The sequence below is a fragment of the Bubalus kerabau genome, chromosome 3, assembly GCF_029407905.1.
Source record: "Bubalus kerabau isolate K-KA32 ecotype Philippines breed swamp buffalo chromosome 3, PCC_UOA_SB_1v2, whole genome shotgun sequence".
In the NCBI taxonomy this organism is placed as follows: Eukaryota; Metazoa; Chordata; class Mammalia; order Artiodactyla; family Bovidae; genus Bubalus; species Bubalus kerabau.
In genome coordinates, this window is record NC_073626.1 from 152,074,353 (window position 1) to 152,097,393 (window position 23,041).

General features: G+C 41.2%; 1 protein-coding gene across 4 annotated transcripts in view; it reads right to left on the reverse strand.

Moving 5' to 3' along the window:
* The window catches only part of ACADL (acyl-CoA dehydrogenase long chain), a 42,826-nt gene extending 20,974 nt beyond the window's left edge, over window positions 1-21,852 (reverse strand). For 3 of the 4 annotated variants that reach the window (XM_055573347.1, XM_055573346.1, XM_055573349.1), the window contains exons 1-8: window positions 21,568-21,852; window positions 13,155-13,310; window positions 11,443-11,580; window positions 8,844-9,008; window positions 8,458-8,524; window positions 4,896-5,060; window positions 4,153-4,254; window positions 3,338-3,451 (exon numbers count right to left, since the gene is read on the reverse strand). In XM_055573347.1, the coding sequence (XP_055429322.1) occupies window positions 3,338-3,451; window positions 4,153-4,254; window positions 4,896-5,060; window positions 8,458-8,524; window positions 8,844-9,008; window positions 11,443-11,580; window positions 13,155-13,310; window positions 21,568-21,644 (984 nt within the window). In that variant the 5' untranslated portion in view covers window positions 21,645-21,852. The remainder of the gene's footprint in view (window positions 1-3,337; window positions 3,452-4,152; window positions 4,255-4,895; window positions 5,061-8,457; window positions 8,525-8,843; window positions 9,009-11,442; window positions 11,581-13,154; window positions 13,311-21,567) is intronic. The other variant, XM_055573348.1, reaches the window with a different exon arrangement.
* Window positions 21,853-23,041: the final 1,189 nt, after the last annotated feature.

The following is a 23,041-nucleotide window of genomic DNA, read 5'->3' on the forward strand; positions in this document are numbered from 1 at the left end:
GATCATCATAAAAGTGAGAGAGCTCCAGAAAAACATTTACTTTTGCTTTACTGACTATGCCAAAGACTTTGACTGTGTGGATGACAACAAACTGCAGAAAATTCTTAAAGAGATGGGAGTACCAGACCACCTGACCTGCCTCCTGAGAAATCTGTATGCAGGACAGGAAGCAACAGACTGGTTCCAAATCAGGAAAAGAGTACATCAAGGCTGTATATTGTCACCCTGCTAATTTAACTTATATGCAGAGTACATCATGAGAAACACTGGGCTGGATGAAGCACAAGCTGGAATCAAGATTGCTTGGAGAAATATCAATAACCTAAGATATACAGATGACACCACCCTTATGGCAGAAAGTGAAGAAGAACCAAAAATCCTCTTGATGAAAGTGAAAGAGGAGAGTTAAAAAGTTGGCTTAAAGCTCAACATTCAGCAAACTAAGATTGTGGCATCCAGTCCCATCACTTCATGGCAAAATAGATGGGGAAACAGTGAAAACAGTGACTAATTTAATTTTGGTGGGGCTCCAAAATCACTGCAGGTGGTGATTGCAGCCATGAAATTAAAAGATGCTTACTTCTTGGAAGGAAAGTTATGACCAACCTAGACAGCATATTAAAAAGCAGACCTTTGTCAACAAAGGTCCGTCTAGTCAAAGCTATGGTTTTTCCAGTAGTCATGTACCTGGATGTGAGAGCTGGACTATAAAGAAAGCTGAGTGCCAAAGAATTGATGCTCCAACAGTGGTGTGTTAGAGAAGACTCTTGAGAGTCCTTTGGACTGCAAGGAGATCCAACCAGTCCATCCTAAAGGAAATCAGTCCTGAACATTCATTGGAAGGACTGATGCTGAAGCTGAAACTTCAATACTTTGGCCTCCTGATGCGAAGAGCTGACTCATTTGAAAAGACCCTGGTGCTGGGAAAGATTGAAGGCGGGAGGAGAAGGGGATGACAGAGGATGAGATGGTTGGATGGCATCACCAACTCAATGGACATGAATTTGAGCAAGCTCCAGGAGTTGGTGATAGACAAGGAGGCCTGGTGTGCTGTAGTCCTTGGGGTCGCAAACAGTCGGACACAACTGAATGACTGAACTGAACTGTTGGAGAAGACTCTTGAGAGTGCCTTGGACTGCAAGCAGATCAAACCAGTTTATCCTAAAGGAAATTAATCCTCAATATTCATTGGAAGGACTGTGCTGAAGCTGAAACTCTAGTACTTTGGCCACTTGATGCGAAGAATTGACTCATTGGAAAAGACCCTGATTCTGGGAAAGACTGAAGGCAAGAGGAGAAGGGGACAACAGAGGATGAGATGGTTGGATGGCATCACCAACTCAATGGACATGAGTTTGAGCAAGCTATGGGGGTTGGTGATGGACAGGGAAGGCTGGCGTGCTTCAGTGCATGGGGTTTCAAAGATCTGGACCTTACTGAGAGACTGAACTGAACTGAGGAGTGACCCTTGCTCATTCTTTCCTCTTTTCTTCCTGTTTCAATGGAAGAAAGGCCTTTCCTATCAGGGATGTGAAAACCTATCTTTTAACACACTTTGGCATCCATACCCTCACACTTTCTCAAAGATCATATACAGTTAATTATAGTTTCCATATCTGCAATCTTTCCCTCTTTACTAAATCCTTTCTCTTGGCATTAAAATATAACTCTAGCATTCTCATACTAGTAATAACAACAGAAATTAAGAATTGTCATTTATTTCACATGGTCTGCAAATGTTTCCCTTACTCCCCTCCCCACCCTCTCTTCTCACCTCCTAGTTACCAACCCTTCTCTCATGAGTTGCCAGCCACCAGCATTTTCACTTCCTCATTTCCATTCACTCCTCTATTCACTCTGGTCTGACACCACACCAGTCTAACACCAATCTGACACTGCTGCTGCTGCTGCTAAGTCGCTTCAGTCCTGTCCGACTCTGTGCGACCCCATAGACGGCAGCCCACCAGGCTCCCCCGTCCCTGGGATTCTCCAGGCAAGAACACTGGAGTGGGTTGCCATTTCCTTCTCCAGTGCATGAAAGTGACAAGTAAAAGTGAAGTCGCTCAGTCGTGTCTGACTCTTTGCGACCCCACGGACTGCAGCCCACCAGGCTCCTCCGCCCATTGGGTTTTCCAGGCAAGAGTACTGGAGTGGGATGCCAAATCTGACACTACACCAGTTCATTAAGGACACTAACAAAATAACCTCCATATCATTATGTCCAGTGGGCACTCGTTGACCTTCACCTTATTTTCCCCCTAAGTAGCTCCTGCCCACTTGAAATCCTCTTTTCTCTTGGCTTTGGTGACAATACTGCCTGACTTGCTTTCTCCTAGCAGTCCATTCTCAATTGTCTCTGTAGGCTCTTCGTTTCCTATTCTGCCTTTAAATCTCATAATTTTTTTCTCAGGACTCTGTCCTAGAAACCTCTTTTGCCTTAATCTCTACTCTTTCCCTCAGTGGTTTCATCCACTTCCATGGATTCTAGTATCATTGTGGAGAAAAATATTGCCTGCCATATGGGTAAACCAAGGATTCCGTGGCCATCGAGCCAGCAGCCACTGCAGCTGCCTTCAACTGTGCACCTGGGAAGGAATCAGGGTGGAGAAGAGCGTAGTGGCCCTAGGTGGTTAAGGCACATATCAAAGGAGTGATTTCAATGAGTGCAGACTCTTGCATCTTTCCTGCAGAAACAATAAATTCATGAACTTGAGTGTCTGACTCTCTTTACCTGTAATCTTTGGATGTTCCAAGTATCTGGGTTTTGTTGCAAAACTCTTATATATCTGGTTCCTCCCTTACCTGTTTGTATCAGTCCCTCAGAGCTGTCTAAGAGGCTGTCTTTGCGGCTCACATCCTCAGCTTTGTCCATCAAGTAAAACAGAATTCTCAACTTTTAAGTTGTGCATATTTTTCAGTTGACATCATCTATGCGAAAATTACTCCACATTCATGTTTAGCTGACCTATTTCAGATGAGCACATTGAGACTATGTGAAAGTGAAAGTCACTCAGTCATGTCTGACTCTTTGAGACCCCATGGACTATACACCCCATGGGATTCTCTAGGTCAAAATACTGGAGTGGGTAGCCTTTCCCTTCTCCAGAGAATCATCCCAACCCAGGGATCCAACCCAGGTCTGCCACACTGCAGGTGGATTCTTTACCAGCTGAGCCACCAGGGAAGTCCAAGAATACTGGAATGGGTAGCCCATCCTTTCTCCAGTGGATCTTCCCAAGCCAGGAATTGAACCAGGGTCTCCTGCATTGCAGGCAGATTCTTTACCAGCTGAGCTGCCAGGGAAAATGAGACTATGTAATACCAATGAAAAGCTTACCTGTAAATCTGCAACTGTCTTCCCAAAAGCTTTTCTTTGTTTAACGTAGTCCCTGGTTTCCTCAAACATGAATTCACTGGCTGAAACTGCTATCTCGGAAATTATCAGCCTTTCCTATAACCCCCAAATTAGATAATTACTCTAATTACACAAGTGATTTTCATATGATTTAAATGACAATAAATCACATAAATAATCTTTATAAAACTCCTAAAGATTAATTTATTTAACTCTTTATAAGAAAAGACTCCCACTGAGATTTATAAGACTATTTTGATCATCTATAATAAGTCTCTTAAAAAAAACTTTTATCTTTATGTATGACTGTCTTTATACAGATATATATATATAAGTAATTCATTTCCCCCTTCTCTTTACTTACTTATGAGAAAAGAAATTCCAAAGCTGTTTGAGTATTATTTAAAGAAAAAGAACTTGGCAAATATTTTGGCTATTTCCTTACAAAGAGCTAAAAATTCTTGACTTGCAGGTAAGATACTAAAATCATTCCAAGAAGGAATCATAGGACTGAAAATCTTATTTTCCTGACTCACTTATAAGCTTTACTTGGCTATCTTTGAGTTCTCTTATTCATACATCCAGTCTACAAAAATCATACATATGATTTTTGTATGTATATATATAAATAAATAATATATATAATATACAAAATATATGTGTATTGTACACCTTCAAGTTATAGTCAAGGGACTGGCTACATCACAAGTTCTGTATGCATGGATTGATACAGTCCTGTATTATTCTACTCCAGTCCATCATCTAATCAAAAGGTGCATTCTTTTAATACTTCTGACCTGTGGAAGCTCTTGCATGAGGTAATAGTAGCCTTTATTCTCTTCTCCAAGTAGGGCACCTGCTGGCAACCGTACATCTTCAAAGAAAAATTCTGCAGTATCCTAAGGGATCATACGATTGAGTACAGAATTACCTCATTTAAATCTCCCAAGAACCTGATGAGGTGATTAGTATTGCCATTCAGAAAACAAAACAAATTGGCAGACAAGATGAAGTTGTTAATGATCACAATTAGTAAGTGGTAAACCTGGGATTCAAATAGAGGTCTATCTGATTCCAAAAGTGGCTTTCCCACTGTGATACAGTCATTCTAGTTCTAATACTGTTCTGTTCTGTAGATATTGAGCACTAAGGATTTCTAATGCATATCAAGTAAAACATGTTTTTCTTTTTGGTAACAAAAAGTTTACTAAATAATTACCAAGTAGTAGGAAAAAATATTTCCTGTTATTTCATAATTCAATTTCAAAAACAGACAGTATTATTAGGCAGTTAATGTTCTAAAGCAGATTTTCAAAATATCCTAATTCACTTCTGCTGACAACAGTTGCATAAACAGTGGAATAAATTTCCACAATCATTTCTGAAAAAGCATATTTTAAGAATCCAGCATAGGAAGAAAGGTATCATTGTGCTATATACAGTTCTATATATAAAGCATAACTGAGTAAACTCAATTGTATATAAACAATATATTTATAAATGATTTATATTATGAAAACAAATTTGTATTATGACTTACCTGGGCTTTTAGTCCAATTTTATCTAGCTTTCGTCCCTTGATAAATCCTTTCATTCCATTTTCCACCAGAAAAAGGCTAATGCCATGGGCAGGAGAGCGAGCCTCTCGATTTGTGATGGCTACTACGATCACAATGTCACACAGCCACCCATTAGTGACAAATACCTGCAAAACCCCATGTATACTGTGATGCTCCACAATAACTCAGGTCCATGTGTAAGTCAAGACTGGGCAAAAACACTCGAGAAAACCAAACCAAACAAAACGTGTTTATACCTCTCTCTGTAAGCTCTCCAAATAGTTGCAGTGTTGATTATTCATACATGAGGCTATTACATGAGGGGAAATTATTCAATGTTTCAAAGAGTGAATTCTACACATTTTCTTCCCACTATCAATATTGTAAATAATAATAATGAACTGATTATTATATTCTATTTAAATTAAAATAAAATTATCTATAAAAATGATACACTGTATTTTAGAAAGACGCTTCAGATGAGAAAATGGAATCTGCTTTGAATAGCATGATACTATTGAAGTACTTGTACTTTCAGATTTATCAGTTTTTGAAAAGGCACAGTTTTTGATTTCATGATAGATGGCCTAAATAAGAAAGGTACTGATTAAGAAGGGCTTCCCTGGCAGCTCAGCTGTAAAGAATCTGCCTGCAATGCAGGAGACCCCAGTTCAATTCCTGGGTCGGGAAGATCCGCTGGAGGAGGGACAGGCTACCCACTCCAGTATTCTTGGGCTTCCCTGGTGGCTCAGCTGGTAAAGAATTTACCTGCAGTGTGGCAGACCTGGGCTGGATCCCTGGGTTGGGAATTTCCCCTGGAGAAGGGAATGGCTACCCACTCCAGTATTCTGGCCTGAAGAATTCCATGGACTGTCCATGGACTGATTAAGGAGTGATATAACAACAAACTCAATAAGATATTAGTTTATCAAATATTTATCCAGAAGACAAATATACACAAGGTAAATATGAACCACTATCCTCTCATTCTGTATCTTTCCTGGGTCCTCTCAGCTGCTTCCATGGCTTCAGTTGCTATCCATAGGCTGATGACTCCAAATCTTTATCTAAGCCAAATTTCTTGCTAGGTTCCAGACCTGAATATCCACCTGCTTCTGGATAGTTCCATCTGATAATTCAAGGGACATATTTCTTCCTGCCTCTGCTCCTATTTAATTTGAATATCAATCTGTTTTTCCCCATGACAGGGTACAATGGACATGTGCACTTAGTCGTGTCCGACTCTGCGACCCCAAGGGTTGTAGCCTACCAGACTCCTCTGTCCATGGAATTTTCCAGGCAAGAATTCTGGAGTGAGTTGCCATTTCCTCCTCCAGGGGATCTTCTCAACCCAGAGACTGAACCCAGGTCTCCTGTGTTGGCAGGCAGATTCTTTTCCACTGCGCCACCTGGGAAGCCCCCTTCCTAATGTCAGTGAATGGTCAATAAATCATGTTATTATCCTACATAATACTCAATTTGACATACAGTTCTTTCTAATCTATTTCAACACTTTTTCAGGGTTTTTTTTTTAGCAGGGTTCATCACATACTGGCACTAGCTTACCAGTCCAGCCTTATCTCTTATCCCACTTTCTCCTCATTCCTTTGTTTTAGGTGAGATCTACTGTATGACTTGCTGTCCCCAATGTTCTAAGGTCATCTTTACCTATGGGTCTTTGGAAATCTTGTTTCCTCTACTTGAGAGGCCCTTTTCCAACTCTGTTACAAAGAATTCTACTCATCTTGGAGAATAAGTTCAGACATCACCTCCTACAAAAAAATCTCCCCAAATTCCCCAGACTGGATTAACTGCTCCATAGCAGTTTACCATCTTTCAGTTCAGTCACTCAGTCCGGTCCAACTCTTTGCGACACCATGGACTGCAGCATGTCAGGCCTCCCTATCCATCACCAGCTCCCAGAGCTTGCTCAAACTCATGTCCATCGAGTTGGTAATGCCATCCAACCATCTCATCCTCTGTCATCCCCTTCTCCTCCTGCCTTCAATCTTTCCCAGAATCAGGGTCTTTTCCAATGAGTTAGTTCTTCACATCAGGTGGCCAAAGTACTGGAATTTCAGCTTCAGCATCAGTCCTTCCAATGAATGTTCAGAACTGATTTCCTTTAGGATGGACTGGTTTGATCTCCTTGCTGTCCAAGGGACTCTCAAGAGTCTTCTCCAACACCACAGTTCAAAAGTATCAATCCTTCAGTGCTCAGCTTTCTTTACAGTCCAACTCTCACACATCCATACATGACTACTGGAAAAATCATAGCTTTGACTCTCCAGACATTTGTCATCAAAGTAATGTCTCTGCTTTTGAATATGCTGTCTAGGTTAGTCACAGCTTTTCTTCCAAGGAGCAAGTGTCTTTTAATTTCATGGCTGCAGTCACCATCTGCAGTGAGCTTAGTATCTGTCAAACTCTATACAAATGATCTAATCCTGTCTCTGTCCCTTTGAAACAGTACAGGCATAAAATGGTGTTGGTTACTCTCATCACCTACCATCCATGCCTCTTATAAGAATATTCATCTCTAAAATACAGAGTGCTGATACTAAGCAATAATGGGAGATGGGAGTGATGTTAGTGCTGTGTACATGACAACAAATGAAAGCACTGGTGATGGCATAGTTGTAAGTGACATAACAGTAAAAAACCCAGTCATCAATAAATCTTTCCTGGGTGTATACTAGACACAGGTTTGCTGCTGCTAAGTCACTTCAGTCATGTCTGACTCTGTGCAACCCCACAGACAGCAGCCCACCAGGCTCCCCCGTCCCTGGGATTCTCCAGGCAAGAACACTGGAGTGGGTTGCCATTTCCTTCTCCAATGCATGAAAGTGAAAAGTCAAAGTGAAGTCGCTCAGTCATGTCCGACTCTTCGCGACCCCATGGACTGCAGCCTACCAGGTTCCTCTGCCCATGGGATTTTCCAGGCAAGAGTAGTGGAGTGGGGTGCCATTTAGGTAAACAAAAACCTCTGCTATCAGTGATATGATACTCTAAAAGATACATTTACTTCTGAGCCTATCTATAATCTCAATCGCAGGTGCTCTCCAATTCTATCAGTGGATTGACGTGATGCTCAGAAAGGTTGAAGGGCTTTTCAGTTCTATTAAATATACTTTTTCTCTTAAGATTTTTGAAACTCTTCTTGATATTTATAAGAAGTCTTTCCCCTCATTTTTCATCAACATCAAATTCATTAACTATTGTTTGTCCCCTATTTGGACAATGTAAGCCTCCCCTTTTCTTTTTCTGGTTTGTAAAAGGCTGCCTGGAAGCTAAAACAACATTTTCCATATTAGTGAGAGAACAAGCAAACAGAACAAAGAGGAATATATCTCAGGTAATATGAATGCTGTACAATTCTTACTGTCTCCAAAACAAATCAGCTCAGTTCCTGTGCCAGCTCAAGTAAACAATTCCCATGTGAATCAGAGATCTGAGAAGACTCAATGATGAGTAGTCTTTAAGGCTTTGTTACCCACAGCATGACTCCAGAGAGGAGAGTTATGGAAGCCATTCTTTACAGACCTTGCTTCCATTGAGAATCCAGTCACTTCCATCCTTTTTGGCATTTGTTCTTATTCCTTGCAAATCACTATAATTGAAAGAATTGATTAAAAAAATTCATTAATTGGTAAAAAATAAACTATGCAAATGTTGTTATGTATCTACTGTGATAATTTACACTGCTACACCATTATAAAAATTGACATTTAACTAATATAAGGAATGTTCACATAAATGCACTGAAAAATCATGTCTGATATATTCTAAACTGTTTATACAAATGAATATTTTTTTGAGATTCACAGAGTAGCCTGATTTTTACAGACCATAACAAGGCCTATACTCATTCATATTTGTGGTTAGGACCTTGCTTCTGAGATTTCAAAACCAACCAAAAGTTGATTTACCTTCCAGCCCCAGGCTCTGTCATTGCTATGGCACCAATACATTTCCCTGCAACCATCTCGGGGATGAAGCGCTTAATCTGTTCTTCTGAACCATAGTTTGCAATATAGGGCATGATGATATCTGAATGAAGACTAAAACCTGGGCCTGTACAATTTGAATATGCTCTTAGAAAGAAAAAAAGAGAAGACAATTTAAAGCACAACACAGTTATTTTTTTCTCTTTTTAGTTCCTCTGATTCTTAATTAGAAAACAACAAGTACTAGAAGGTCTTTTTTTTTTTTTTTTTGATGTCTGATCGTATTCATTTCGGATTCTGCTAGCTCTTTTGGGCCCTAGGGGATGAGGCACAATGGTATCAGTGAGTCCAGAAATATCCTTCTCCCTATTTTTAATGATGACCATATTGAGAACACTCGGATTGGCATCCACAATGCAAACCCGTACAGATGTGCTCTTTTTTCCTCTGGTCTTCCTCAGTCTATAACAGGAATGCCCTTCACTCAGTAGCAGTCATGGGTCATGAGTCAAGACACTTTGCTTCATGGGAAACCCTGTTTGTTATTCCCACCGATTTGGACCACATAATCCTTCTTTTCTTCACCTAGAGTGTCAGTGTCTGTGGCCATACATTTCTCACAAAAGGTATGAAGTTTTTGTTGAAGTCTTCCTTCATCATCCACTTCTATATGTTTCTGGCAGCCAGTGGCCAGGATATAGTTGTTCAAAGGGCAGTACTAAACCCTTATCACATTATGTGGTGATAGCTTGTCTCCTCACAAACCCATGAAGTTCCTGAAGGTTTTCTCTCTTTGTTTTTGCTAACCTTTTAATTTCTGGCTCTAACATAATAACAGTGCTCTAGCAGAGCTCAATGATCACTTATTTAATGAATTAAAAGATAAAACATTAAAAAAAATTTACCACCTACAACTGTATTACCCTAAACACAGTAACTATATTCATTTTAGCAAATGACCTTTGCCATAAGGATATATGTATTTCTAATACAGCTGTATTAGAACTGGACATGGAACAACAGACTGGTTCTAAATTGGGAAAGGGGGACATAAAAGCTATATACTGTCACCCTACTTATTTAACTTATATGCAGAGTACATCATGAGAAATGCTGGAATGGATGAAACACAAGCTGGAATTAAGATTGCTTGGAGAAATATAAATAACCTCAGTTATGCAGATGACACTACACTTATGGCAGAAAACGAAGAAAAATTAAAGAGCCTCTTGATGAAAGTGAAAGAGGTGAGTGAAAAAGTTGGCTTAAAGCTCAACATACATAAAACTAAGATCATGGCATCAGGGCCCATCACTTCATGGAAAATAGATTGGGAAATAGTGGAAACAGTGACTGACTTTATTTTTGGGGGGCTCCAAAATCACTGCAGATGGTGACTGCAGCCATGAAATTAAAAGACGCTTGCTCGTTGGAAGAAAAGTTATGACCAACCTAGACAGCATATTAAAAAGCAGAGACATTACTTTGTCAACAAAGGTCCATCAGATCAAGGCTATGGTTTTTCCAGTGATCATGTATGGATGTGAGAGTTGGACTATAAAGAAAGCTGAGTGCTGAAGAATTGATGCTTTTGAACTGCAGTGTTGCAGAACACTCTTGACAGGCCAACAGCAAGGAGATCCAACCAGTCCCTCCTAAAGGAAATCAGTCCTGAATATTCATTGGAAGGACTGATGCTGAAGCTGAAACTCCAATACTTTGGCCACCTGATGTGAAGAACTGACTCATTTGAAAAGACCCTGAGGCTGGGAAAAACTGAAGGGGGAAGAAGAAGGGGATGACTGAGATGGTTGGATGGCATCACCAACTCAATGGACACGAGTTTGAGTAAACTCTGGGAGTTTGTGATGGACAGGGAAGCCTGGTGTGTTGCAGTCCATGGGGTCGCAAAGAGTAGGACGTGACTGAGTGACTGAACTAACTGAATACAGCTGTGGTCACGGCACAAATATGCTTATTCATTCTCCCACTGCCGTAAATTTAGATTGCTTCCAAATTTGAGGGATTATAATCTAACAAGGCAATGATGTTTGTACATAGCTGTTATTTTTTTTTCTAACAAATTATTTCCTAAAGACAAATTCCCCAAAATGGCATCCAAAGAGTAGAAATATTTTCATTTTTTATGTAGCCATGATTTTAATCACCAAAGCACTTATTGCTCCAATATATAATGTCACCAAGAGTATATGAGTCACTTTTACCTGCAAGCTTGTCAGCACTGGGTATAATAACTTTTCATTTGGACTACCTTTTGTACTCAAAATGATATATCTCTAGATATAATTTAATTTGCATTTGATTGGTAGAAAGGGTAAACATTTTCATTTAAAAAGCTATTTGCATTTCTTTTTTGATGAATTGATAGTTCAAATCTTTTCACCATTTATCAACTGAAATCTCTGAAACAGTCACATGGGTCAATTAGAAATGAAGCAACTACTTTATCAACTTAAAAGGAGATTTTCGATCTTATAAGAAGATTAGAAATTATTTTAAAATCATCTCAGAAAGGAGAGAGAACAAAACAAGACTCAACTTCAAATGTTTTCATACTTACTGCTCCTCCCAAACAATAGCTGATGAATACAAGTCCCCCCCAATGCCACCATGGCGATCTGCAATATTGATACCAAGTAGTCCTTGTTTTCCAGCTTTTTCCCAAAGCTCCCTACTCACTTCTCCAGCTTTCTCCCATCTGCAAATAACAAAACATTTTAAAATCAGAAAAAGTGTTTTCATATTATTTAAATGGCTACAATTTGAATTTATGAATGATTTGAGCAGGAATGGTCCCTTAATTTAAGATAATAAAGGGGGTGCTCTCATACTCTGTGACATCAGTAGGGCCCAACAGGAATAAGAAAGACTCCTTTTTCCCAGCTAGGGTTCAGCCACTGAAAAGCCATGGGCTTTGTGTTTATCCCAGCCCTCCCAAATTCCTTTTCCTCTCTATGAACATGCTCTCCTTCCCTTGCTATGGGGGGGCTTGCACACAGATCACTGTGGATGCTGACCCTGAACTGCAATTCTCTGCTGATCCTGAATAAACCCATTTTTTTTTTTCCTTTGCTAGAGAAATAACAGGCAATCAACTTGTCTTAGGTCAACATTTAAATATCTTTAATTTTTTAAAGTCTTTGTTGATTTTGTTATAATATTGCTTCTGTTTTATGTTTTGGTCCTTTGGCCACAAGGCATGTGAGATCCTAGCTCCTCAGCCAGGGATCAAACCGGCACTCCCTGCATTGGAAGATGAAGTCTTAACCACTGGACCATCAAGAAAGCCCCTTAACATATATTTTTTAATTGTGTATTTTAAAATTCATTTAAGAAGCTTTGAACTAGTTTATGCATGCATGTGCACTCCATTGTGTCCAACCCTTTGCAACACCATGGATGGGTAGCTTACAGTTAGTTCACCAGGCTCCTCTGTCCATGCAATTCTCCAGGCAAGAATACTGGAACAGGCAACCATTGAACTTGAGTCTCTTACATTGGCAGGAGGGTTTTTTACCCGCTGAGCTACCAGGAAAGCCCTTGAACTAGTTGAAGAATCCCGTAACCTTACATTATTATATTGAAGAGTGGTAAAAATGTTAACAAAGTACTGAACACAGTACTGTTTCTATGAAACAACAAAGAGCATTCTAGAAAACAGTCCTTCTTGGACTCCTAATGTGTATTACTTTAAAAGAAAATGTTCATCAGCAGATGAATGGATAAGAAAGCTGTGGTACATATATACAATGGAGTATTATTCAGCCATTAAAAAGAATACATTTGAATCAGTTCTAATGAGATGGATGAAACTGGAGCCTATTATACAGAGTGAAGTAAGCCAGAAAGAAAAACACCAATACAGTATACTAATGCATATATATGGAATTTAGAAAGATGGTAATGACAACCCTGTATGCGAGACAGCAAAAGAGACACAGATGTATGGAACAGCCTTTTGGACTCTGTGGGAGAGGGTGGGATGATTTGGGAGAATGGCATTAAAACATATATAAGATTATATAAGAAACGAATCACCAGTCCAGGTTCGATGCAGGATACAGGAAGCTTGGGGCTGGTGCACTGGGATGACCCAGAGGGATGGTATGGGGAGGGAGGTGGGAGGAGGGTTCAGGATGGGGAACACGTGTACACCCGTGGTGGATGCATGTTGATGTATGGCAAAACCAATACAATATTGTAAAGTAAAAAAAAAAAGTAAAAATAAGAAAATAAAATTAAAAAAAAAATAAAAGAAAATGTCCCACTTACTCTGCATGATAAGGAATCACTTCTTCTTGAAAAAACTTCCTTACACTTTCCCGGAAAATGTCATGCTCTAAAGAGAAGATTCTTCTAGTTCCTGTATCTGTTAATTTTTTAGCAGAAGAAGTTTCTAGACGTTCTTCACCTCCAGAATGAGAACATCTTAAAAATACAAACACATTAAGAAAATTCAGTCAAAGGTTACTCTTCACATCCAAATTAATGTCATTGAACAACATGGAAAATTAATTCTATAGGATAACATGGAAAAAATTCTGACTCCCCTCCACCCCGACCCCCTCATCACCATCCCCCTGCCCCCGAGGCACTTTAGAGACAAGTAGAGAGTCTGAAATCGTACAAACTGGTTCAGATTTGAGCAGAACCACTTTAGGATCTGCCTCCATTAATGAGGTTAAGAAGTAGCTTACCCTGATTCAATTCAAACTTTACTTCCAAATCCATAAAGAGGACATCATGCCTAGAACTCATCACACGTGTGAGCTGAGGTAGACTAGCACTGTCATGTGATGCTGATCAAAGAATGTAAAATTTACGTGATATCAACTAAATAAGGTAAAATTCAAATAGTACAACAGAATAATCATCATCATGTAGTCAGTTGCTCAGTCGTGTCTGACTCTTCGCGACTCCATGGTCTGCCAGGCTACTCTCTCCATGGGGTTCTCCATGCAAGAATACTGGAGCCAGTAGCCATTCTCTTCTCCAGGGGATCTTCCCAACCCAGGGATTGAACCTGGGTCTCCCACATTGCAGGCAGATTCCCCACCATCTGAGCCATCACTTATATGTGGAATCTCCCATGCAAGTCAGGAAGAATAATATTGATACGTTTTCATGTAATGTACAGTATTTAAAATAATGTAATCTCCATCAATATTTTATCCAGAATTATACAATTTCAAATGGCAGGTATATAACATGCAAACTGTGATGATTTTTTAATTGAGTAATTAATTTTAATTGGAGGATAATTATTCTACAATACTGTGATGGTTTTTGCCATACATCAGCAGGACTGTGTTGATTTTTATTGCTACATTACAACCTAATTGTAAAGCGATATCAAAATGCCCACCAGTCTCTGTGGGGATTAGTCCAGAATTATTCAAGATCTTTGGAAACTGGCCTTTCATCTCCCTGCAGTGCCCCATGCCGCTGCTGCTGCTGCTGCTGCTAAGTCGCTTCAGTCGTGTCCGACTCTGTGCGACCCCATGGACTGCAGCCTACCAGGCTTCTCCCTCCATGGGATTCTCCATGCAAGAACACTGGAGTGGGTTGCCATTTCCTTCTCCAATGCATGAAAGCGGAAAGTGAAAGTGAAGTCACTCAGTTGTGTCCGACTCTTAGCGACCCCATGGACCGCAGCCTACCAGGCTCCTCCATCCATGGGATTTTCCGGCAGTGCCCCATACCAGGCTTCAAAAAAGACATCTCTGTAGTTCCTTTTGTTAAATGGTCTGAATTCACATCTCCCCCCTCCTTAGGGGTACACCTAAAAAGATTTCAAAACTCTGTGTACCACATTGTACCTTTTGAGCTCACATCTACAAAAAATTTTTATCATATATTTGAATATTGCCCAAAAGTATTTTTATGCTTTGCATGATACTGTTTTGGATTTCTCTCTTCCTTATTTAGACTCTGATCTGATCCTATCCTTTCCTTCCTTTTCCTTTTCTTCCTCTTCTTCTTAGTCCAGAAATGACTAAGTCTTCTTTATTGGCAATTAGGCATTTCTTTTTTTCCCCCTGAAATGGGCTATTTTTGTCTTTGCTTAATGCAATGTACTGAAATGCAATGGACTAAATTGCACTCGCTTCCCGCCCCTCAACCCAATTCATATGTTGAAGCTCAAACTCCCAATGTAATGGTATTTGGAGATATGGCTTTGAGGAGGTAATTACAATTCAATGAGGTCCTAAAGCTGGAATCTAAACCAAGAAGCTAGACTTACATTATAAGAAGGGGAAGAGAGAGATACAGTTCTGTGTACACATAAGGAAAGGTCTAGTGAGGACAAAGGGAGAAGGCGGCTGTCTACAGGCCAGGAAATCAGGTCAATACTGAAGTCAGATTAATTATAGTCTTTGCAGCTGAAGATGGAGAAGCTCTATACAGTGAGCAAAAACAACTAGGAACTGACTGTGGCTCAGATCATGAACTCCTTATTGCAAAATTCAGACTTAAATTGAAGAAAATAGGGAAAACCACTAGGCCATTCAGATATGACCTAAATCAAATTCCTTACGATTATACAGTGGAAGTGACAAATAGATTCAAGGAATTAGATCTGATAGACAGAGTGCCTGAAGAACTATGGACAGAGATTCATAAGTTGGACCATAAAGAAGGCTGAGTGCCAAAGGAGTGATGCTTTTGAACAGTGGTGTTGAAGAAGACTCTTGAGAGTCCCTTGGACTGCAAGATCATACCAGTCAATCCTAAAGGAAATCAGTCCTGAATATTCATTGGAAGGACTGGTGCTAAGCTGAAGCTCCAATACTTTGGCCACCTGATGTGAACAGCCAACTCACTGGAAAAGACCCTGATGCTGGGAAAGATTGAAGGCAGGAGAAGGGGACGACAGAGGGTAAAATGGTTGGACTGCATCACTGACTCAATGCACATGAGTTTGAGCCAGCTCTGGGAGATGGTGAAGGACAGGGAAGCCTGGCATGCTGCAGTCCATGGGGTTGCAAAGAGTCAGACATGACTGAATGACTGAACAACAACAGGTCAGGAAGATGGCTCTGACCAGGAAATGAACTGGCCAGTACCTTGATTTCGGACTACTCAGCCACTAGAATTATGAGGAATAGATTTCTGTTGTTTAAACCACCTAGTCTATAGCATTTGGTTATGGAAGTCTGAGCTGATTAATACACTTAATATGTATATTGTGTCATTTTGCTTTAGGCTTATCTATTATAAGCAACTCTTAGTTGAGGCTTATTTGTTAATACAATCTGAGATGTCTTTTAAGTGGTAACCTTTAATTGAGAACATTTAATAGTACAATTGTTATACCTGGTCTGCTGTTTTTCTTCACTGATATTTTTCTGGTTTGCTACTGTCTTCCAAATCATCATTTTTAATAGCTTATTTATTAATATAGCCAACAAATACTTTCTGAGTGTGTAATATATATTAGGAACCATTCAGGCAACTTGGGATACAATAGCAAGCAAAGGTCTTGCACACCACTGTAACATTACAGCAATAGAGAGAATAAAACCTACTTCATTCTCTAGTGAAAGGTTTGGTTTCAATTTCTTTATAATACACAATGTCTTGGTCCATACTTGGGATTTTTCCTCAAGGGAAAAAATGTGCTGAGATTAGGGTACTGAGACTTGAAGACACTGAATCATTTGTCAGCATGATTAGTAATTAATAGAGTGGAACTTATATTTGGGTCTTCCTGGATCTTAAAATTTTATATACCACGTAACATAAAGGAAATCTTTGGAACATTTCTAAATAAAACACACTAAGGCACAGGAAAGTGACAGAAGTGCCAGAAAGAACAAAGACTTTCAGATCAGTCAAAAATGTTCAAAACAGAATGTGCAGGGGGAAGAAAATCAAAACACCTGGCAGTAAGTTTTGGAATATTCATTTTTTCCCAAGACCAAGGAACCAGTACTAAACATATTGGCCCTTTTTCCCCACAAAAACCAGGAAATCTGTACTGAATAAATTGTTCATTGTTTTCCTAATGCATTAAACTGCTACTAATCTAACAGGCTAGGCTGTAATTATTATCATAATTTTTTTAAGCCTCAGTTCAGTTCAGTTCAGTTCAGTTGCTCAGCCGTGTCCGACTCTTTGCGACCTTGTGAATCGCAGCACGCCAGGCCTCTCTGTCCATCACCAACTCCCGGAGTTCACCGAAACTCATGTCCATCAAATCGGTGATGCCATCCAGCCATCTCATCTTCTGTCGTCCCCTTGTCCTCCTGCCCCCAATCCCTCCCAGCATCAGGGTCTTTTCCAATGAGTCAACTCTTCACATGAGGTGGCCAAAGTACTGGAGTTTCAGCCTCAGCATCAGTCCTTCCAATGAACACCCAGGACTGATCTCCTTCAGAATGGACTGGTTGGATCTCCTTGCAGTCCAAGGGACTCTCAAGAGTCTTCTCCAACACCACAGTTCAAAAGCATTGATTCTTCGGCACTCAGCTTTCTTCACAGTCCAACTCTTGCATCCATACATGACCACTGGAAAAACCATAGCCTTGACTAGACGGACCTTTGTTGGCAAAGTAATATCTCTGCTTTTCAATATGCTATCTAGGTTGGTCATAACTTTCCTTCCAAGGAGTAAGCGTCTTTTAATTTCATGGCTGCAGTCACCATGTGCAGTGACTTTGGAGCCCCCCAAAAATAAAGTCTGACACTGTTTCTCCATCTATTTCCCATGAAGTGGCGGGACCAGATGCCATGATTTTCTGAATGTTGAGCTTTAATCCAACTTTTTCACTCTCTTTCACTTTCATCAAGAGGCTTTTTAGTTCCTCTTCACTTTCTGCCATAAGCCTCATTTACATTATAAAAGAAGGGAGACAGTCTCCACCAGTACCTTCAGGTTGGGAGCTGGTGATAAATACATAATTTCAGGTCTCATCCAAGGCCTATTGAATCAGTCAGCATATCTGACCTATGAACAACATAGGGGTGAGGGACACCCAAGCTTCACACTGTCAAAAATCCACATGTACCCCATCATCAGCTCTCCATTATTGAGATTCCTCCAGAGCACAGTTCTGCATCCTTGGATTCAAGCGACCAAAGACTGTGTAGTACTGTAGTGTTTACTACTGAAAAAAATTCTCATGTAAGTATACCCTCGAAGTTCAAATACATGCTGTTCAGGCCTCACTGTATTTTAATATTTTATCCTAAATGATTCACATGCACCTTAAAGTTTCAGAAGCCTGTGTGAAATGAAAATATCTCCTGCCATATTAACCAACAAGAAATGTCACAGCCATCAGTGATTTCTGGCCTCCAAAAGTGAAAGAAGGCTCCCCAAACTGAGATCCAGCAGATGTTGCCATCCCCAACAGTGATTGCTGAGGAGCTGGGGGAATGCAAGAAGCAAGGTGAACAAAGAAACAGGATTGGCCCCAGAGAGCTGAGGTGCATATGAAGGAATGAACTCGTTGAGCCAAGAGGCTTGCCTCTTCCCATACATAGAATGCTAAATTCCTTAATTTGATACCTGATCTTTGATGCTCAGACTGCTGTCTGTCTTTGTCGCAAATTTATATATAGCCTCACTCCTTTCCTGCCTCCTTGGAGCAGTTTTCTGAGAGCTTCTGAGAGGCTGTCTCCTGGGCTTGGAGTCCTAAACATTTCCACCAAATAAAATGACTCTCTACTTTCAGATTGTGACTATATTTTTTCGGTCGACACCTGTTATAATAAACCTAGAGCCTCTGACCTATTTAGAGGGTCCCTTGGGTCCTCTGTTCCAATATTCTTCCTATGTGTGTGTTAAGTTGCTTCAGTGGTGTCCAACTCCATGTGACTCTATAGACTGGAGCCTTCCAGGCTCCTCTGTCCATGGGATTCTCCAGGCAAGAATACTGGAATGGGTTGCCATGCCCTTCTCCAGAGGATCTGCCCGACTCAGGAATCAAACCTGTGTCTCTTACATCTCCTGCTTTGGCAGTCCGGTTCTTAACCACTAGCACCACCTGGGAAGCTCATTCTTCCCATCCATCAACCAAAACATCACAATAGACAATGAAGAAGCAGGTATGAAAATCAGGCAGTCTTAATTTACAGACTTAAGAGAAGGAACTCAGGAGGGGGAATGTTTGGGGGAAGGATAGGGGAAGGGATAGGCAGGGAGTTTGTGATCAACATGTAGACTGCTATATTTTAAATGGATAACCAACAAGGATCTACCATACACAGCACAGGGAACTCTGCTCAGTGTTAGAGGCAGTCTATATGGGAGGGGCTTTTGAACTGTGGTGTTGGAGAAGACTCTTGAGAGTCCCTTGGACTGCAAGATCAAACCAGTCAATCCTAAAGGAAATCAGTCCTGAATATTCATTGGAAGGACTGATGCTGAAGCTGAAGTTCCAATACTTTGGTCACCTGATGTGAAGAACTGACTCACTGGAAAAGACCCTGATGCTGGGAAAGATTGAAGGCAGGAGGAGAAGGGGGCGACAGAGGATGAGATGGTTAGATGGCATCACTGACTCAATGGACATGCGTTTGAACAAATTCCAGGAGTTGGTGATGGGCAGCAAAGCCTGGTGTGCTGTAGTCCATGAGGTCACAAAGAGTCAGACACAACTGAGCGACTGAACTGATTGACTGATATGGGAGAGGAGTTTGGAGGAGAATGGATACATGTATATGTATGGCCAAGTCCCTTTGCTGTCCACCTGAAACTATCATAATATTGCTAATTGGCTATATGCCAATATAAAATAAAAAGTTTAAAAAAAGAAAAAGAAAATCAGGCTGTCTTCTAGTAAGCCAGATATTAAGGGATCTACAAAAGTGCAAAACAACGTCACTCTTCTCACTTTTTTCTTTGTGGAAAAGTTGCTTTTTGTAAAAATGTTGTTTATGTTAACATGTAATGAGCTACTTTTATGTGAACTAAATATTTGTAAAATTTCACATTTTCGAATTTTGCACGCTTACACCTAGTATTTCTGAACTGATTTTTTTTTAAGGTATAACTTATGTTGATTTTCACTGAAATCATGGTTCTGTCACTACTTTTGTAAATTAATCTGAAAGGATATGCTCAGAAAAGTTCTCCCCTTTTATCATCAGTGTAACTCCTTAATCCCTTTCCAACCTAATTCCCTTATCTTGCTATGAAAATAAGGTGTAATTTTGTGACTAAAGACTTCCAAAGAATGAAGACAATGGGACATTTTATTCTCAAAATTGTGACATATTACTTGCAGCCACAGATTCAGTATCAGATGTGAGAATAAAGATTTTTGGTACATAAAAAAAATATTTTCCAGTTTTGTAGATATCTGTTGACATCAATGTCCATAGATAAAACTGAGGTAAACAAAAGATCTTTGAGGCCCTCTCATTTTCACAGCAGGCTTTGCAGGTGGCTCAGTGGTAAAGAATCTGTCTGCCAAGCAGGAGATGTGGCTTCAAAACCTGGGTGGGGAAGATGCCCTAAAGATGAAAACGGCAACCCACCCCAGTATTCTAGCCAGAGAAATCCCATGGACAGAGGAACCCAGCAGGCTAGTCCCTGGGGTCACAAAGAGTCCGACAGACTTATCGACTAAACAACAAAGTTTAACAGCACAAAGTTTACAATCCAAAAATTTGAGCATCACTGTCTTATGAAGTTTGGGGGAGAGCTTAGAAAAGTATGTGTATCGAAAAGTAAAGTTACTCCTCCATGAAGCCTTCCCAGCCCTCCTCAGGAGCAGCAGGAAATTTGTTTCCATTCCCACAGCATCTTGTGTGTGTGCAATCCCATCTGATTCTTGCCACCCCATGGACTGTAGCCCACCTCTCCTGCATTGGCAGGCCGGATTTTTTACCACTGCGCCAGAGTCGCCATAATGCCGCCATAAGTTGATTTATTCATCGTGTCACTTTTTTTACATAGGGAATGAATAAATAAACAAGTACTTCCAGTTTATTTATCCAATGACTGTATTTGAGGTGTCAGCCGGTATCGGAAGGTAATCGAAACATTACCTTAATAATCACCGAGTCACTTAGACACTGTCTCCATTAATTCCCATGCATTTAACTTACTAAAGGATTTGTTAAGTCTTAATTTCCTTATCTAATGCGGCCATCACCAGGTCTTTTCCTGTCCTGGGATGTCTTCTCTAGGCCAGCATCGCTGCATGTGCTTTCTTTTCTAGAGATCTGGGAGGCAGTGAAAGTCCCCCTCACAAGTTCACAAGTTGGCTGTGCCTTCTGGCACAGATCTAATTGGGCCAGAGGTCGCGCCTCGAACTCTTGCCAACTGTGTCCGAGGGTGCGTCGACGCTTCGTAAGAACTCTAGGAAATGCGGACTCTCAGTGCCCATTGCGGCCCTCGGATCCAGACGGGCTAGACTGGAGCCACAGGAGTATTGGGGGATCCCCCCCGCGCCTCCCTCCGCCTTTGGCTGTGCTCGCGTTGAGGCTGCTAGGCCGGCGCCCGCCCTGCTAACCGCTGTGGGTCCCACCAGGTTCTGGGAGTCCAGGGGCAAGGCCCAGCCTCTTCTCCCACCCACTTTCGCCCCCACAGCTAAGCCGCAGCCCCTGGTGGCGAGACCGCCGGCCCCGAGAGCGCGGCCGCCTGGCTTCCAGTCCCCAGGAGTGGTGTGCGGGTCGCCGCCCGGCCCTGCAGCCCCGGGGCCGGACTAGCTGGAGCCCAGCCGGCACTCACCTCGAGGCCTGCGGCAGGCACGGTGCAGCGCGGCCACCCCACAAGCGCAGGGTCCCGCGGAGGAGGCGCGTGGCCATGGCTGAGACAGCGAGGGCTGCCGGAGGGGCAACGGACACGTCTCCTCGGGACTCAGAGCTCGCAGGGCGAGGGGCCCGGCAAGGGTACTCTCCCTGAACCTTCCCCCGGTCCCGCCCGCAAAGCGTCGCGCAGCCGCCCTGGTACAGGCACCCTGAGCGTGCTTCCGGAGCGGTGTCTGCAATCTCCCATCCCCAGTGTCTGCGGTGGTGAGTCGCCCAGCGTTGGGACACGCCCCCCGGGACACGCCCCCCCACCGCCCCGCCCAGCCCCTGGAATCTTACCAAAGGAAAGACTCCAAGAGGGAAATTGTTACTTTTTCCTAAGGCGTTGTGTATCTAAGCAGTTCTTTTCAGTGTTCTGAACCGCTTTGAGGAACAGGTGTAAGTTCTGGAGCCTCAGGAATACACCCAAACACAAACTCACAAACCTACATGAAGTATCTTTTCTTTTCCTTTTTAGGATTTTTTTTCCTTATTATTATTATTTTTTAATTGAAGTAGTTGATTGACAGTATTAGTGTCAGGTGCACAACGTGCCTGCGTGCTAAGTCGCTTCAGTCCTGTCTGACTCTTTGGACCCTATGGACTGAAGCCCGCCAGGCACCTCTGTCCATGGGATTCTCCAGGCAAGAATACTAGCTTGGGTTGTCCTCCAGGCTGGTGCACAACATACCAGTTCAAAATTTGTGTAGTTTATACTCCATTTTAAAAACATTTTATTGGAGTATAGTTGATTTACAATGTTGTGTTAGTTTTTGCTGCATAGCAAAGTGAATTAATTATACATATACCTATAAACACTTTTAAAAATTCTTTTCTCATATAGGTCATTACAGAGTAGAGGTACAGGTGGTATATAGTAGGCCTTATTAGTTATCGATTTTATTTTTTGTTTTCCAAAACTCACCTATTTTATATATAGTAGTGTGTCTATGTCAACATCAATCTCCCAATTTATCCTTCCCGTCCCTTTATCCTCTGGTAAGTTTGTTTTCTACATCTGTGAGTCTGTTTCCCTTTTGTAAGAAAGTTCTTCAATTGTATCATTTTGATACTCCACATATAAGCAATAATCATGGTATTGGTCTTGCTCTGTCTGATTTCACTTAGTATGATAATCTCCAGGTCCATCCATGTTGCTGCAAATGACATCATTTCATTATTTTTATGGTTGAATAATCTTCCATTGTATGTATGTGCCACATCTTCATTACCCACTCCTCTGTGGATGGATATTTAGGTTATTTCCATAGCGTGGCTATTGTGAATAATACTTCAATGAACATTGGGGTGCATGTATTCTTTTGCATTATGACTTTCTCTGATGTATGCCCAGGAGTAGGGTTGCTGGATCATATGGTAGTTCTATTTTTAGTTTTTTAAGGAACCTCCATACT